At 49.4% G+C, this 16001-nt stretch overlaps 1 protein-coding gene across 3 annotated transcripts in view; it reads left to right on the plus strand.

The window, feature by feature from the left end:
* Nucleotides 1-10594, plus strand: part of SRGAP2 (SLIT-ROBO Rho GTPase activating protein 2) — a 92185-nt gene extending 81591 nt beyond the window's left edge. For 2 of the 3 annotated variants that reach the window (XM_082296140.1, XM_082296141.1), the window contains exons 19-22: nucleotides 79-158; nucleotides 4028-4208; nucleotides 4836-4982; nucleotides 6197-7220. In XM_082296140.1, the coding sequence (XP_082152266.1) occupies nucleotides 79-158; nucleotides 4028-4208; nucleotides 4836-4982; nucleotides 6197-6242 (454 nt within the window). In that variant the 3' untranslated portion in view covers nucleotides 6243-7220. Of the gene's footprint in view, nucleotides 1-78; nucleotides 159-4027; nucleotides 4209-4835; nucleotides 4983-6196; nucleotides 7448-9928 lie in introns of those variants that run through there. The other variant, XM_082296142.1, reaches the window with a different exon arrangement.
* The last annotated feature ends 5407 nt before the right edge of the window (nucleotides 10595-16001 follow it).

Genomic DNA, 16001 nt, shown 5'->3' on the forward strand with positions numbered 1-16001 from the left:
CAGTTCTGTCTGCTCACTGGCCATGGTGGAGCTCAGTTCCCAGCAGTGTAAAGCTGTCCCTGTTCCCTTCTGTTGCAGTGAAAGTCCTCACGGAGAGAGAGCCCTGACAGAAGATTCGGTGCAGGACGTCACAGCTGAGCACCACACCAGTGATGATGGTATGGGAAGCCTGGTGTTTACTGGGGTAACTGGTGCAGCCTGCCTTGGGGGAGGCAGGGCGGGCTGTGCCTTGCAGTGGAAGTTTAAAATTAGTTCCAAAGTGGAGTTTAAATCAGAGCACTCGCTTGAAACATCACATGCAGCATTTGGTGGCAGGAAGTACAAAGGTGTGGGATCAGTGGGAATCTCTGGGAGTTACCTGAGGATTCTGAACGGGTCCCTTCTTCTCCTGGGTGTCTCAGCAGGAGGCTGGGTGTGTTCCAATGTCCTGTCCCCCTCCCCTGTGCCAGGCATTTCCCCTGTCAGTGGCTCAGGAAGGGGAATTGTGAGTGCTTGAAGCCCCAGCCCTTCAAGGGAGTAAACAAAACAAACCCAAAACCTGCTTGTCTTCCACTGAGAGCCAGGTTTTAGAGCAGAGAGTCCTGAGGGCCTCTCTCAGTGATAACTTTTGGATTTCCTTAAGGAAGCTCAGTTATATTTCTTGTCTGATCAGTGAAAAGAGGCGCCAAGGCTGAGAATTCAGTGATATTTCCTAAGGAAAAGGTGACACTGCAGTCGTGAGCGTCCTTGATGCTTCCAAAGCCTCCTCCTGCCATGGGGAACATCCTGTGAGCCCCATGCAGAGCAGAGGAAGGACTGAGTCACTGATGTGCAATGATGATCCCTGGAATGCTGAGCAGCCTGGGAGCAGGCTGACCCACCAGGGCAGGATATGGTTCTGTTCTGGTGTTCCAGTTTGCAGTTGTGGAAGTTCTGGGGTGGCTTTACTTGGATGATCTCAGTTGTAGAGGTGGGAAGCAGCACTCCCTTAAAATTAGGCATCCTCCTTTTTGTGCTGGCCTTCAGGAATTTGCTCAGTGGCCCTGCCAGGTGCTCCTGTGCTGCCTCTCTGCTCCAGCAGCTGCCTAACAAACCCTCTCCTGGCATCCCTGTGCTCCCGCTGGCTTCACAGCTCCCTGATCTCACAGCTCCCTCCCAACCTAAACCCTTCTCTGAGACCCTCTGGTGTTCACACACCAGGGAGAAGGGAAAGGATGTTTGGAAACGCTGGGAAATCAGCTCTCTCTCAGCAAGGCCGAGCACAGGCACTGCCATTCCTCTGCGAGGTTGTTGGGAGGAAGCACAAAGCCTTGGGGAATGAAACATGGGCTCACTCCCTGCCTCGAACAGAGTGTTCTGTCTGACAAGTGGGAGCTCTGCAAAATGCATGGAAATGTGTCCTTCTGGAGCTTGTATCTCTGAGAAGGAGCAATTTAATAGCTGTAACCAAGGACAGGCCACCTCATCCCACAGCTGCACGAGTCCTGGGATAAAGCCTGCAGGCTGCTGCACCCTGGTGTGAACTTGTGCTGTTTGTGGCTGGGAATTTTAGCTCTCTTTGGTGACTGGGAGGGTACAATGATGAGAAAGGAGCAGTTAGAGATCAGAGCAGGACAGCCCCTGCAGCTGGAGTGCGTGGGGCCCCTGAGCAAGGTAAAACTGGGAGGTGTTTTGGATGGAGTCCTGCAACCTCCGTGGAATATTCCATAGGAAGCTTTTGGGAGGGAGCACTTGGCACTGAGGCAGAGGAGGGAGCTGGGGCTGGGTCTCTTTGAGGCAGAGTGTGGTTAATTAGGGAGTCTCACGCCCTAATTGGGCCGTGCAGTGTCACACCCTGGCCACAGCTCTCAGCAGTGCAGGTACAGCTCCACCTTGGATCTTCCTGGGAGTTTTCCCTCATTTCGTCTTCAGATGTGACCAAACCTCTTAAAACTCTTTGGGGAGGCTGGGATGAATCTTCCCAAAGTAAAGCTGTCATCCCAGCCACCTCCACTGCAGGAAGAAATTTGGGGGTGAGGGGAGAGGTTGTGTTTGGTGGAGCATCTGTGCAGTTCATCAGCCTCCTTGAACTGATCTGAGACAGGTATGCGAGGTCAGAACTGCTGAAGGGCAAGCAGATTGTGTGTTTGTTAAATTATAAATACGAGTGGAAATGTTTTAATCTGCTGCTTGCCTGCCCAAGCTGTCAGACTGGCAGGGGGAATTGTTTGGCTTAGCCTTATTGCTCTTCATTCACACAGTTTTCTTCTCTGAGCATAAGTGTAAGTAGGAAAAAGCTACTGGAAATTAAAGTCTAAAATCAGTTCTCTGGAGAAAAGCCAGAGTCCTAAAAGCAAATTGGAAACATTAGAAACCTGAGGGCCACGCTCATCTGGAACAATAAACACTTGTTAATGAAGCAGATGGAATTCACCAAACCACACTCCCATCCCCTTCCTAAATGGAGGGGGACACCAAAAACGAGCCCTGTTGGGGTTTTTTACTGTTAGGACGAGCTGGCAGAACAAGCAAGAGGGAAGAAGGAGCCAAACCCAGATACCCACGAGCTGCCAACATGGGCCAGGCTTTTCCCACCCTTCCCAGTCCCTGGCTGGTTGCTGAGGGCTGATGATGGGATTTGTGTGAGTGTGACCACAGGCTTACCTGGAGTGGGTGATTTGAGAGAACTCTGAGCTGTCAGGTTTAGTAGTGGAGGGATTGTTGGGGAGGGATGTCACAGATCCTGTTGCTGCTTGCCCTTGGTCACTTTGTGCTGGATAATTTGAGATCCTGGTGGGGCTTTTTGGGGGGAGATGCTTCTGCTCTGCTCCCTCAGCCTGGCTGAGGAGCTCCAGCTGGCTCAGATGGATTTACACCATTATTTTCTAAAGCCCTGCTACTGCCTTGCCTGCCTACAGGCAGCTCCAGACCCCATCCTCTCCCAAGGAATAACTGGAAAGCAGTGGCTCATGTTTGGCCTTTCAGCCTACTGCACTTTTCCCTTGCACTGTAGGAGCTTCCTGCGGTGCAGAGATCTCTGTGTGGAGTAGCAGATCTCTCTTTGATCAGGAAGAGAAACCACAAATCTCTTTCTCCAGGAAAGAACTCAATTTCCATGGGTTGCTTGGCTGCATTAAAGCTCCTTTAAAGTAATTAGAGGGAGCCCACTGGGGCTGCGTGGTTGAGCTCATCTCCATTCCCCTGATTCCTGCCTAGAAGCAGGAGCTGCCTTAATACACATTTAGACTCAAACAGCAGCAGATTTTTTTCGGAGTCTTAAAACTAATCCACGGGAATTCCACATTGATCTTCCTGAGTGTCTTAAATGCCCTTATTGTCCCTCTGTATAATAGCAGAGTCCTGCAGGGACCTGGATTAGTGGCTGGCTGCAGGCAGGGCATGGCTGGAGCTCCTGTGGGAGTGGGCACGGAGCATCCCAGGGAGCAGCTCTGTGTCCTCAGCCCTGCACCGAGCCCAGCACTCGAGGCTCTGGATGTTTTCCTTTGCTTCCACACCACTTGGATGAAGAGCAGGGCCTCCCACCGTGCCAGAATTCCGGTCTCCTGGGTCAGGTGAACCTCACAGGCAGCAGAAATTGCCTTCTGAATAGATGCTTTATTTCTGAAGCAGCTTGGAATGAGAGGACGTTTCCCTCCCCTGCCTGCCCAGGGGGTTCACTTCAGCTGCTTTAAGGAAGTGAACTGCAGGCAGATTTTTGTCTGGAATGTACCTGATTGCTTCCCACCTCTGAAACCCTTTTTATTTTAATGAAACCCTTTTTATTTTAATGAAACACTAATTCTGCCTTTGCCACTTCCATCGTTGTAGGCTTGAATTGCTGTGAGGGGGTTTAGGCTTGGAAAATACGAATGTGCCTTCCATGTAGGGATGAGGGAAAGGATGAAAGTGCAACATCCTTAAGTTTAGGGGTTCCCGTCTGAATTTTGCTGCCTTAAGAAGGAGCACTTCATCCTCTTCATGCTCTGGTTTATGGCAGGTTTAAACTGCCGACTGCTCACCTGAGCCCAGGTGTTCAGTGAACTGTTGTTTATTCCCTTCTGTCTTGTAGAGTGTGAGCCCATAGAGGCCATAGCCAAGTTTGACTACCTGGGCAGGACTGCACGGGAGCTGTCCTTTAAGAAAGGAGCCTCTCTGCTGCTGTACCAGCGCGCCTCGGATGACTGGTGGGAGGGACGGCACAACGGCATCGACGGCCTCATCCCTCATCAGTACATCGTGGTGCAGGACACGTACGTGACCCTCTGCAGCCTGGGCTGGCTCAGAAATCACCTTGGGATGGGGGTTTGTGGCCACACATTGGGGGAGAGTTCATCTTTTCATGATCCAGCACGCAGGGGAGCTCTGAGAGGTGGACGGGTGATAAAAGAATTGTTCTGGTGCCTGGTAAAGGTGCAGAGCTGGCATCTCCAGGGTGCTCATGGGAATCAGGTGCTCAGGAGGGGGGGGATTTTCCACAAGGAGTGATAGGACAAGAGGGATTGGCCTTAAGCTGGAGGAGAGTAGGTTTAGATCGGGTGTGTGGGAAGAAATTCCTGGCTGTGAGGGTGGGGAGGCCCTGGCACAGGGTGCCCAGAGCAGCTGTGGCTGCTCCATCCTTGGAAGTGTCCAAGGCCAGGCTGGATGGGGCTTGGAGCAGCCTGGGATAGGGGAAGGTGTCCCTGTCCATGGCAGGGGGTGGAACTGGATGATGAAGATCCGTTCCAACCAATCCTTCAGTGATTTGAAGGATCTGTGATGATTCTCAAGGCCCTCACACCGTGCTACTGCCCCGTGTGACCATTTGCACAGTGCTGTGCTGGAAATTCAGCACTGCTGCTCCTGTTTTGGTTGTGATACCCTCCCCTCCTCCTTCCTAGTGAGGATGGGATGTCGGAAAGGTCCAGTCCGAAGTCGGAAATAGAAATAAATTCTGAGCCACCGGAGGAAAAAGTGACAGCCAGAGCTGGTGCCAGCTGCCCGAGCGGGGGCCACGTCGCAGATATTTACCTTGCAAACATCAACAAGTAAGAGCAGCCTTGCATTGTTTTCCCTGCCTGTCAAGAGCTTGGTGATGAGTCCAGTGAAATGTTTCCTCCCCTGAGAAAGGTTCATTAATGAGCACTGCTGCCATTTTCCTCTGCTTCCCCCTCTTTGAACTCACATTTTGCTGTCCCCTCTCTGTCACCGGAGTGGCCATCGCACATTTGAAACCCCACTGGCTTCCCTTCCCTGTCCCCAAGGTGCCATCTGGTCCTGTTTTCCCAAATATGCCCTATTTTGTGTGCTGAGCAGACAGAGGAAGGGAGGGGAGTGCTGGGATGAGCTCTCGTGTCGTTGTCCCCGTCCGTCGTTGTGTTCTGTGATCTGTCACGTCTCCTGCATGTCCACCACGTTCTGTTCTGTTCTTTTCTGTTCTGTTCTGTTCCTCCTCCAGGAAGCTGTGTCCCAGTTTGTGATAAATGCCATACCTGCAGTTCCACCACCTGGCACTGCCTGCAGCACTCCTTTGTTTCTGCAGCACTTCTCACCTCGGGTTACTAACCATATGCTTGCAGTGGAACAGCACAACCCCCTGTTGCTCTAACCTTGCCTCCTCTACCAGAAATGGTTGCTTTAGCCAACACTCAGCATAATAAAAAGCTGGAGAATCAAGCTAGTAGCAGAGTAAATTCCATGATCTGTTAAATAATTTTTCTAGACAGGCTTATCCCCCCCCCCTATACTTCTGATTATTTCCCCAGTGTTAAAACCCCACCTCTCTCCATTGTGCAGTGAAGGTATTATGGGATAATTACAGCTTGATGGGAGGGGATGTTCTTAACCTTCAGTTAATTTAACACAATGCAGTCTGCAAAGGCATTAACACAAATGCATCCTTTTAAAAGGTCTGGACCTGCTCGTGGCCTAGAGAGCCTGGTCCTTCCTTGTGGGATTCAGCAGAGCTCCACTGATATCTGGGAAGCTGTGTTAATCTGCATCAGCTTGGGATCTGGGCTTTCTTTTGAGATATTTGCTGTCTGAGCCACTGGAGTGGCCGTTCTGCCAGTTTGGAGAGATTTGTGTAATAACAGACCTGTGCTGGAGCTTCACCATCTGCTGGCCTTGGTAGAGTTGTGTGTGGTGGTTTTTAGAAGCCTGGGGAATGTCCACTCCAGTTTTTGGGGTTTTTTCCCCTTTACTAGGGAACCTGATATTTAGCAACAGTAGCATAAGACTCATTTTGTTGTTTTTTCTTTAGGAATGAATCTTCTGACCTATGTGTGAACAGACTTGAGCAAAATTAAATCAGATGGTTTCGCAATGACAGTTGTGCCACCCACTGAATTATTATTTGGATGCCAAAATCCTACTGGAGTTAACACTTTCTTGCAGTTATTCATGGGGCTGGTGCTATATATAAATGGATCCTTCCCTGTATAATGGATGCCAAGCTTCAGACCTATGGCATAAAGTATTCTGCTGCATTGGCCTGCCCATGATTTGAGTGGAATCGTGCTGTCAGACCTCATGGTGCTGGGGTAGAAACTAAATTCTTTGGACCAGTTCATCCATTTGACATCATCCCTTTGGTTTATCTGTAGCCCTGCATAGATAATGCCTTGTTACATAGATAATGTCCTGTCAAAGCCATGAGAAAGAACCATCTCTTACCACCAGCAAACATTGGAAATGATCACTAACCCCAAACTGGGGGTCTTTGCTTGCTGATCTCTGAAAATAATAACTTGATGCCTTGGGCCAGGAGCTTAGTAGACTTATACTGTGTCCTCCAGTCAAAGATTGTAGCTCTGCTCTTGGAATGTAATAAAAACACGTCATCAAAACTTGTCGATGGCACAGAGGGTTTTTTTTTTTTTTTGTTCCAGTATAAATTCTTCTCCTCTTGACCAAGTTAATCACGTTCCACCCAAGTTTTCTGGTTTTGCTATGAATGTGCACAGCTGCCAGGACTCAGTTTTGTGTTAGAAGCGTGAAACTGGAATGATTTATAATTTATAATTATTTCACTGTACCGCAATCACTCCTAAACCCCTGGGTCTCTTTGTAATCTGGGTACCTCTGTGTCTCTTGCCATTGTCCTGTGTGTTGTTTTGGGGGGATATCTTCAAATGACAGCACTGTACCTGCTTGTATTGACTTGTTTTGCTTTTGTGACTGAAGGCAAAGAAAGAAACCAGAGTCAGGCAGCATCAGAAGAGCGTTCCGTCAAAGTGACAGCCACGGCCTAGGTAGTTCCCTGGCAGAACCAGCCTCCCCCGGAGCCATAGCCGGTTCCAGACCCTCATCTCAGCCCATTATGAGCCAAAGTCTTCCCAAGGAGGTTCCAGACAAATGCTCCATCAGTGGCCACGGCAGCCTCAATTCTATCAGCCGGCACTCGTCGCTGAAGAGCAGGATGGACAGCCCGCAGATCCGCAAAGCTGTCACGGCAGGGAGGTCCAAGAGCTTCAACAACCACCGGCCCATGGACCCCGAGGTCATTGCACAGGTGAGCAGCAGCCTTCTGCTGGAGAGGTTTGCTTGGGAAGCTTGGAGGCTGTGGGATGCAAGAGGTGTTGGAGTGCCGGGTCTGATTTAGTCTCGTGTCAGCTCTCCAGAAGGGAAGGGCAGCTCAGCATGGGGGAGAGACTGTGGGAGCTGGGGCTGGTCAGCCTGGAGAGGAGAAGGCTGAGAGGGGATCCCATCAGCCCATACAGATATCCATCCCCAGGGGTGTCAGGATGGTGCCAGGCTCTTTCAGCAACAGGACAAGGAGCCATAAATTAAAAAGTTCAACCTCAACATGAGGAAGAACCTCTGTCCATGAGGGTGGCAGAGCCCTGGAACAGCTGCCCAGAGAGGTCCTGGAGTCTCCTTCTCTGGAGACATCTCAAATCCACCTGGGTGTGTCCCTGTGTCACCCACTCCAGTCTGGACAGGGGGTTGGACTCCAGTGTCCCTTCCAACCCCAAGCACTCTGTGATGCTCTCAGTGCAATATTTTAACTTAGGACACAGCTCCAGTCTGGGCTTTCGTCCTCTCTGTGTGCAAGGCACTGAGGCTGCTTTCCTGAGGGAAGATAAACAGTCAGGTCCTTCCTCCGTAAGAACTTGGCCCTGTTCGTTATCCAGAATTTAATCTCAACAATAAAAACACCCATTTCAGAAAGTGACACAGATTCCAAAGCTGTCAGCAGAGAATTAAACAATCCTAACTTCAAGACACGGGAGAAATAAAGTATTTATTGTGGATTCAGCACTCCTGTCAGTCGTGCAGGCTTGCCTGTGGTCTGACATGGGGAGCACATGGAGCAGCACAGCCCCAATAAAAGCAGGCTGCTGACGAGTGCACTGCCCCAGTGGCATCTTCATCTCCCTCCAGGGTTCAGTGTGTGATCAGAAACCCTGCTGGGTTTCAGGAGTTATTTACACAAGGGCCTTGAAGTCAGGGCTGGCTACAAAAGATGTGAAGTTACAGATTTCCCTCTTCCACGAGGGCTCTTCCCTGGTGGATGTGCCTGGACCTGCATTTATCTGTACCCACTGTTTGCAGGATGGGATGGATGGATCTGTCTGAAGCCAAGGAATGCTCCAGGCTCGGATTACAAAGCCAGCCCTGGGAGACCTGACTGCTCTGCCTGGCTCGGGGCTCTGCAGGTTCCTAAGGAGCTGGGGGAAATACGTGAAAATTAAACATAATTTTTATTGACAAAACAACAACTCCACATAATAAATAAGGGGCCTATTAAAACCTGACAGGTTTAATTCTGATGGGAGTTTGTATTTTGCCATTTTGAGTACCTTCAGCCCGTTTGTTACAGTGGAACTGTAGTGTGCAGCTCCTGTTGTCTTCATGTTTCCCTGTCCTTCCGAGGCTTTGGTTGATATAAATCAGATTCTTTGTTTTTTCAATTAGACTCTGACTGAAGTTGTTCTGTCTCCTCTCCCTGCCAGAACCTTCACTCCTTTGTTTCACCGGAGATGAGTCTGGGGACAAAAAGGAAAGAGGAGGGGAAAAAAAATAAAAAAGAGGAGGGAGAAAAGCCCAAGCTGTGTTAAATCAGTGTTTTCCCCTGTAGTATCTGCTCAAACACCATCCAGCAACCATCTCACATATTTCCCCAGCTTCATAACGAAAATCTGCCTGGCCTCAAGATAGAGTGGGAGGTGTCAGATTTCTGCCTCTGGTTTCTTCCACCATTCCTTGACTGATTTACCTTCCCCACCCCCTGAAAAACCTCTGAGGAAGCTGGAAAGCTGTAGCCAAAAGTGTGAGTCACAGCCAGGCCGAGCTCTCCTGCTCCCCAGGGAGTTCTGTGCACCACTGGACTCTCCAGTAGACAACGTGTAGGTCCTGAGACAAAAACCCCCGTGTTTTTAGCTCAAAAGTTCTCTTTGTATTTATTTGTTACTAACTAATATTTTTTTAAGAGGCAGGAGAAGGGCCAGTTTGGGTTTCTATACGTGTTTCTGACCTCTTCTGTGTTTTCTAAAACGTTAAAATTTTGCGTCCTGTGAAATACATTTCTGGGAACAGCTCAGACAGCAGGAAAACCAATGAGGCAGCAAGAGCCCACGAGGATTTCAGCATTCAGTGTGTGGCCCATCAGCCAGAGTCAAAGCCATCAGTGCTTCCTTCAGGAATTTGCTCTCCTGAACCTCACGTGCCAAATAAACTGCAAGAATGGGCACCAATGCTTTGGTTTGTGTTCATTGCTGCAGTCTGGGGCTCTACTTTGAAGCCTGGGCAGCATCAGGAGCAGCGAAGGACCAGATTAGCATCAAGGCAGTGCTAGCAATTATTTTGCTCCCTGTTGCTGGAAAATTTCAGTGATTATTGGATGCAGGATGTGGTGCTGCACAGTTTGGGCCTTGAGGCTGATTCGAGTGTCGGTGTTTAGAAAACAAAAATGTGCTCGGAATCTGGCTTTTATCTGGTTATTTGTGCGTCTGGGCTGTGCACTCACCGGGCTCCTCTGCTGTGCTTGCAGGACATTGAAGCCACCATGAACTCAGCCCTGAACGAGCTGCGGGAGCTGGAGAGGCAGAGCAGCGTCAAGCACACGCCCGACGTCGTCCTCGACACGCTGGAGCCCCTGAAAACGTCGCCAGTGGTGGCCCCCACCTCGGAGCCCTCCAGCCCCCTGCACACCCAGCTCCTCAAGGACACTGAGCCCCCGTTCCAGCGCAGTGCCAGCACGGCCGGGGACATTCCCTGCACCTTCCGGCCGGTCAAGTCCATCAAAATGGCCACGCAGGTGAAGCCCCCGGCCACGCGGCCCAAGCCCACGGTGTTCCCCAAAACCAGCGCCACCAGCCCCGGCGTGGCCTCCTCTGCACCTCAGCAGCCCCCTGACAAGTCCTGTACTGTCTGATAAACCCCATGCTGCTCTCTGGGTACAACTCCTGCTGTTCCAGACGAAGAGACTCTGTGTCACAAAGACATTGACGTTCCTGTTTAACGAATCCTTGGACTGAAGGTCGGTTGTGAACTGCTGCTCGCTGCTGGGAGCTCCTGAGCGGCAGCAGCCTCGTCCCACGTCCCCAGGACGGCTCCTGCCACGCTTGGGAAATCCACAATCCACCATCCACTGTGAAGCTGAGCAGGAAAACACCAAGGGATGATTTTGGTTTCGATGCCTTGTTCAAGTGTTCGGCCGCTGGAAGGAACATTTGGTGGTGTCCTGTTTTTGGATACTGGTGTAGTGACTTCTGTATTCTGTGTTTCATTTATCACAGGGAAACAATAGGATAGATTTTAGTCTATTGCATGTTTTGGTGCCACTGGTTACGTGGAGCTTGGACATGCCTGTTTCTTGTGCATTATTATTATAATTATTATTATTATTATTATTCCGTCGCCCGCTGGTGCCACGGTGGTTAAGGGTCTGTCTCGACTTCCGTCACACACTCTGGTTTTGTTTGTTTGCTCCCCATTTCTCCCCCTCAGGGCCAAAGCCCTTGGCCATCCAGCCTCATGCTTTAGTTGTCATGGAAAAAATAGTTTACTCTGGAACACTCTTAGATTTTGTGGAGTTCTACGTAAAATGTGTCTGTGCAAATATAAACAAACATGTTCCTGAGGTCTGGGAGCACAAGAAGGAGCCCACTTGTTGCTTATGGACAATCTTCACTGGTTTCCCCCTTTGCTCTCCCATATTTAAAAGCAGCTTTATTGTTTCCAGTGTCATTTCCAGCCCGTGGGCTCTGATGGGGTGTTTGGTCTCGGGAGACGGAATGTAAAAAAAAACCAAGATAATTTTGAAAACAAGCATCCTCTGATGGGAGCCCATTCCCAACACATGCTCCTGGTTTGCCCACGCCTCAGGACGGATCCTGACCCGAATCCCAGCGCCAAGCACTGTAAAAACTTCGCTCAGGAGTTCTCAAGCTCCCTGCCTTGTCCCTCTCTGCTTCGGGCCGGTGCCTGTGACCGCTGGGAGCTGCTCTGGGGATCTCTGCTCTTATAGAGCAGTGCAGGGAACGCTGCTGGGGACAGGGATGTGACAGCATGTGGCCTCTGGAGTGGCTTCCCTCCGTGCTCCCTGGCATGCCTGCTCCATGTAGGACTGACCTGTGAATGAGTTCTTTGGTATTATTTGTATTTATCTGTAGCCAGCAGCATCCACGGACTCTTTTGTACCCCCCTGGGAATTCTCCACAGTGCCCACATTTATTTAATTTAATAATGAAAAGGCGTGTGCCACTTAGGAGTGGAGACTGGCTGACCCTCAGCTCGCCTCGTTCCTCAGCTTTTCCAGGATTTCAAACGAGCTGCACATCTTAGGCTTCCATCAAATCAATTCAGGCAAGGACAAGATAAGAAAAGGCATTTTTCTCGCCCGTTGAAACTGAGTTTCCTTTCAGTTTGTGGGTTCCTGGTGACTGCAAAGTCGGTTTAATTGGCACTTAAAAGAAGGAACAGGAGTTGCTGAAATGTCCTTTTCCGATGCATTCAGGATGTTACTTGGAAGAATGGAACAGGGTCTCCTGCGCCCCTGTCCGTCCCCACACGCACAACCCCCTCTCTACAGAAGCAATCAATTAATTAATGAATGAATGATGGCTTTCCAGCACGCCTGGGCCCTGAATTAAGGACATGCAAAAACTGGGGAGCACTGGGAAGGTTTTGGTGAGAGCACTCCTCGTTTCCCATTTCTCCTCAGCGTTCCCTGGGGAAGCCTCACGGTACGAGCGTGACTGTCCCTGCCCCTCCGGGAGCTGCCACCAGCAACCTTTGCTCTCAGGTTCTGATGGACTTCTACCACCAAGGAATCACTTGTTCTTTTGGGGAAACAAACAAAAAAATAGATTAAACTTGTAATTTGTTGCTCAGGCAGAACTTTCTGGTATTTCCTTTTTAGTGAGAATTTTTTTTTTTTTTTAATTTCTTTTCTTTTTTTTTCGGTCGCGAACGACCGAAGTTAATCTGTGTCAAGAGCAGGATCTCTGTAAATTGACTTTGCCTCATTTTAATGCCTTATTTTCTTTTTATATTTTTATGCCTAGCATTCATATTCCTAAGAATAAGTGTCCAGCCACGCACAGCACATGGGAGGAGCTGCTCTTTTCCAGCTTCAAGGTCTGAAGTGTAGAATTAGATGGAAACAAACAAACAAAAAAAGACTTCAGGTTACTGTAACAGCGACTGTCTGTATCTGAATTATTACTGTGCTTCTCTAGCATCCACAGCTCTGGGACAATCCTGCTGCCAAGGGCACGGTGCTTGGCAGGATCACCTGGATATGGAGCAACTCAACTGGAATTCTGGTGTGCACTGTGATCGACACAAGCAATAGGACAGGCTGACGCTCGTCCTTCCTCTTCCTCGGGTGGAAAAATCGCACGCGGGGGAATAAAACAAGAAAATCACACATGAAAGAATTAAAAAAGGAGATTTTCAGCTTGTCTGCTTCACTCTGTGAACACACAAGGCTGAGGGGACTTCTGCTACGAGTGTTACATGAGCAGTCGCTGCCGGAAAGGTGGGAAGGAGGGACTGGAAATGTTCCCTCCCCGCGGAACCAGGAGAGGCCGGCGTGGAGTGGACAGGTCTGACACAGTGCTTTGCTTGGGGAGGTACCAATGTCACTCCACATCTTCATATCCCGAAGAAATTTTAGCTCTTCCACGGAAATCCTCTTTTCATGACTTTTCCTGTAACGTTTGTGTCAAATGTAAAGACAAAAGAAGTGTTTGATAACTGGAATTACGTCTGTCTGTTCGATAGTGCTTTGTATGAACCTTGTTCATCAGGTGTTGGATTGAAATAATCCAAAGCAGAAAAAAAAAAAAAAAAAAAGAAACTTTTAAAATGAAACACGGTTTTAGGTGATCAATCTGAATGGTTTCTGAAGCTCAGACCTGTTCTGGGTTGTTTCCCTAGTTGGGAATGGAGCAGTGTGCTTTAACCATTGCTAAATTTCTGCCTCTCTGAGGCCGTCCAAAGGCTCGCAGTTTATGAATTGTAAATTTGTCCTTCATGCCCAAGCAGTGGGACACGATCAAACCCTCTCACTTTATCTGTACTGGGTATTTTATTGCAATGAAAATGAGTAAATAATTAGAGTGCACTGTGACAGCAGAAAAAAAAAAAGTTGTTGTATATGTCTGTATTTTGATACCTGTTCAAAAGGAGTCTTTGGGTTTCCTGTGCTGAATACCTCATGTGTTGGGTTTTGGGAGTTTTTGTTGATTTTTCTTTTCTTTTTGTTTTTTTTTTAAGGCAAGATTGTTCTTGCACAAAAGTAGGTTAAGATAACCGAGTTCTCATAAATTTATTTACTGAATCAAAACAGCTTGGCAAGAAATTCCATCTGTTGTAGTTCCCCACCTTGCACTTGGTACGGGGCTGAGCCAGCGCACCTGGAAGAGCTCCAGCAATACTGGGACAGGAGAAGTTCATTGCAGGTGGAGTTTGCTGCCTTATTTCTCTTCTTCTCTGTGTCAGAAACCTCAAATTCAGTGGAACGTGGCGTAGGTTTGGGGGTTTATTGAGCTTTTGGGAGATGTTCTTCTGCAGAAATCCATGTCTCCGGTTCTCAGCACTTCAGGTCCTTCCCGGGCGTGTGGACTGGGGACACTGGAACGCTCCCTTGGTGGGATCGTGTGGAGGGGACACTTCCAGGAGGTGATGCTCTCAGTAAGGGATCAGGAATGATGGAAAAATACCCCAAAAATCCCCATTGAGACAGTTTGATCGACTCCATGAGGGGCTGAGCTCTGGCCCCTTGTCCAGCGCATCCCTGAGCGCCGGTGGGAGGGGAAGGAGGTGCCCCTGTTCCCCGGGGTGTGGCACTGCTTTGGTGGCCAGGTGAGGGGCACCTGAGCTTGGCAGGACCAAGCCCTGGGTGTACAGGAGTGTGCTCCAAAAACACACTGAACTCACCTGTGAGCCACAGGTAGGGAAACTGCTTCAAAAACTGCTCCAAAACCAGAGGAGAATGGGAGCACTGGCGCCTTTCCATCGCTTACGGGCCTGTCCAGAACAGAAAATTGAGTTTAACAAGCCAGGGATTTATTTATTTTGAGATTTTTAGCTTTCACAAAAATAACCAGCCCCTTTTTGGGCTTATCTGGCCTTGGCTAACGCCCCACAAATGCAGCTGTTCCTTTAGTGGGCACAAGAGGTGGAAAGGAGGGGAATATTGTTCCCCCAGGGATGCTCCCGGCGCCAGCTCTGGGGAAACACCGAGCACCTCATGGACTGAACTTTGGGGTTTGAGCTCTTTCCAGATGGGCTCTCTGCATGTCTCTGTGTCTGTGTGACAACCTGCTACTTGAAAAAAAAAAAACAAACCAGAAATACTTGACCCTCTGCGTCGTGCCTGCGGGGCCGGGATGGCCCCGGCTGTGTCACGCACAAGCGGTTCCGCCGACCGCCCACCCGAAGGCAGATGGATTCTTTTCCAGGCTCGGTTCTAGCAGCAAACCATCATATTTGGGTGGCTCTGGAGATGCCAAAACAGCAGTTCAAGGCCTGGAAAATGTAAGGGTTTTGTTTCTTTTCCTGTTAAATTTTGTGCTTCCTCTAACGTAGTTTGGGATGAAAGTGTTTTTCAACGATGGGCCAAAAAGAAGCGAAGGTGGAGAGGGAAGGCAGCTTCTTGCTGTGCTAATACTTGATCTGCCAAGCTTCATACAGGGTAAATATTCAGCAGTTTGCAGTGGGAATCGCAGGCGGACCCGTCCTTTTGAGGCACTCACTCCTGAAGTGGACTTCACCAGCCTTTCCTCCAGGCACAGCCCTGAGATGTGAGGAACAGCCCAAGCCCGAGGGGCTGGACTCGTGAGTGTGCCAAACTGCTGGAGCAATACTTGCGAGCAGCAGCTTCTCCGAAAGCCCAGCTCGATGTAGCTCAAACGGGGCAGTTGCTGAAAACCATCTGTGATTTCCGAGGGTCGCAGTGATGTCGTGGTCCTGCTGCGAGGCAGGAAAATTGGGTTGCAAAGTGTAGAAATTGTGTTTTCTGTCCGAACCTGGGGTTATCAACAGCAGTTGTTTCATGGTGGGATGGAATGTTCTTGCTAAAACAAGTTTCCATTGTTTCATGTCTTCTACACCAATATATATATGGTGTATATATTAAACTGTGTAAAATTGTACTTTGTACATAGAACTCTGTACAATATGGAGGTACAGCCTTTTTTTTGTTTGGTTTTTTTCCCCCCTTTTGGTACAGTATTGTACAGTATTAGGAGTCGATGTGTTGGAAGTGTTAAATCCATACTGGGGCAACAAAATGTATCCATTGTCATTAGCAATAGTTTTTGGAGAAATAAATGTTTTGGGTATGGTGGAAACACTGACCTGAGGGTGCCGGTGTGTGATGTCCTGGGTTTGAGTGGGAGAGAGGGAGAGCATGGCCAGGAGGGGCTCCTGGAATGCTCAGGAATGATGTTGGAGGTGCTGGTAAGTGGGTGAGGAGGGATCTGCAGGATTCAGGAATGCATGGTGCTGTCCTGGGCACTGCAACGCTCGATGGCAGCAGGGCAGGAGCAGTGTGGTGGCACGGACAGAAGGGGGACATGAGGGATGTGGGATGGGACAGGGAATGGCCTGAA

The sequence above is a fragment of the Coloeus monedula genome (assembly GCF_965178545.1).
Source record: "Coloeus monedula genome assembly, chromosome: 23".
Taxonomy (NCBI): Eukaryota; Metazoa; Chordata; class Aves; order Passeriformes; family Corvidae; genus Coloeus; species Coloeus monedula.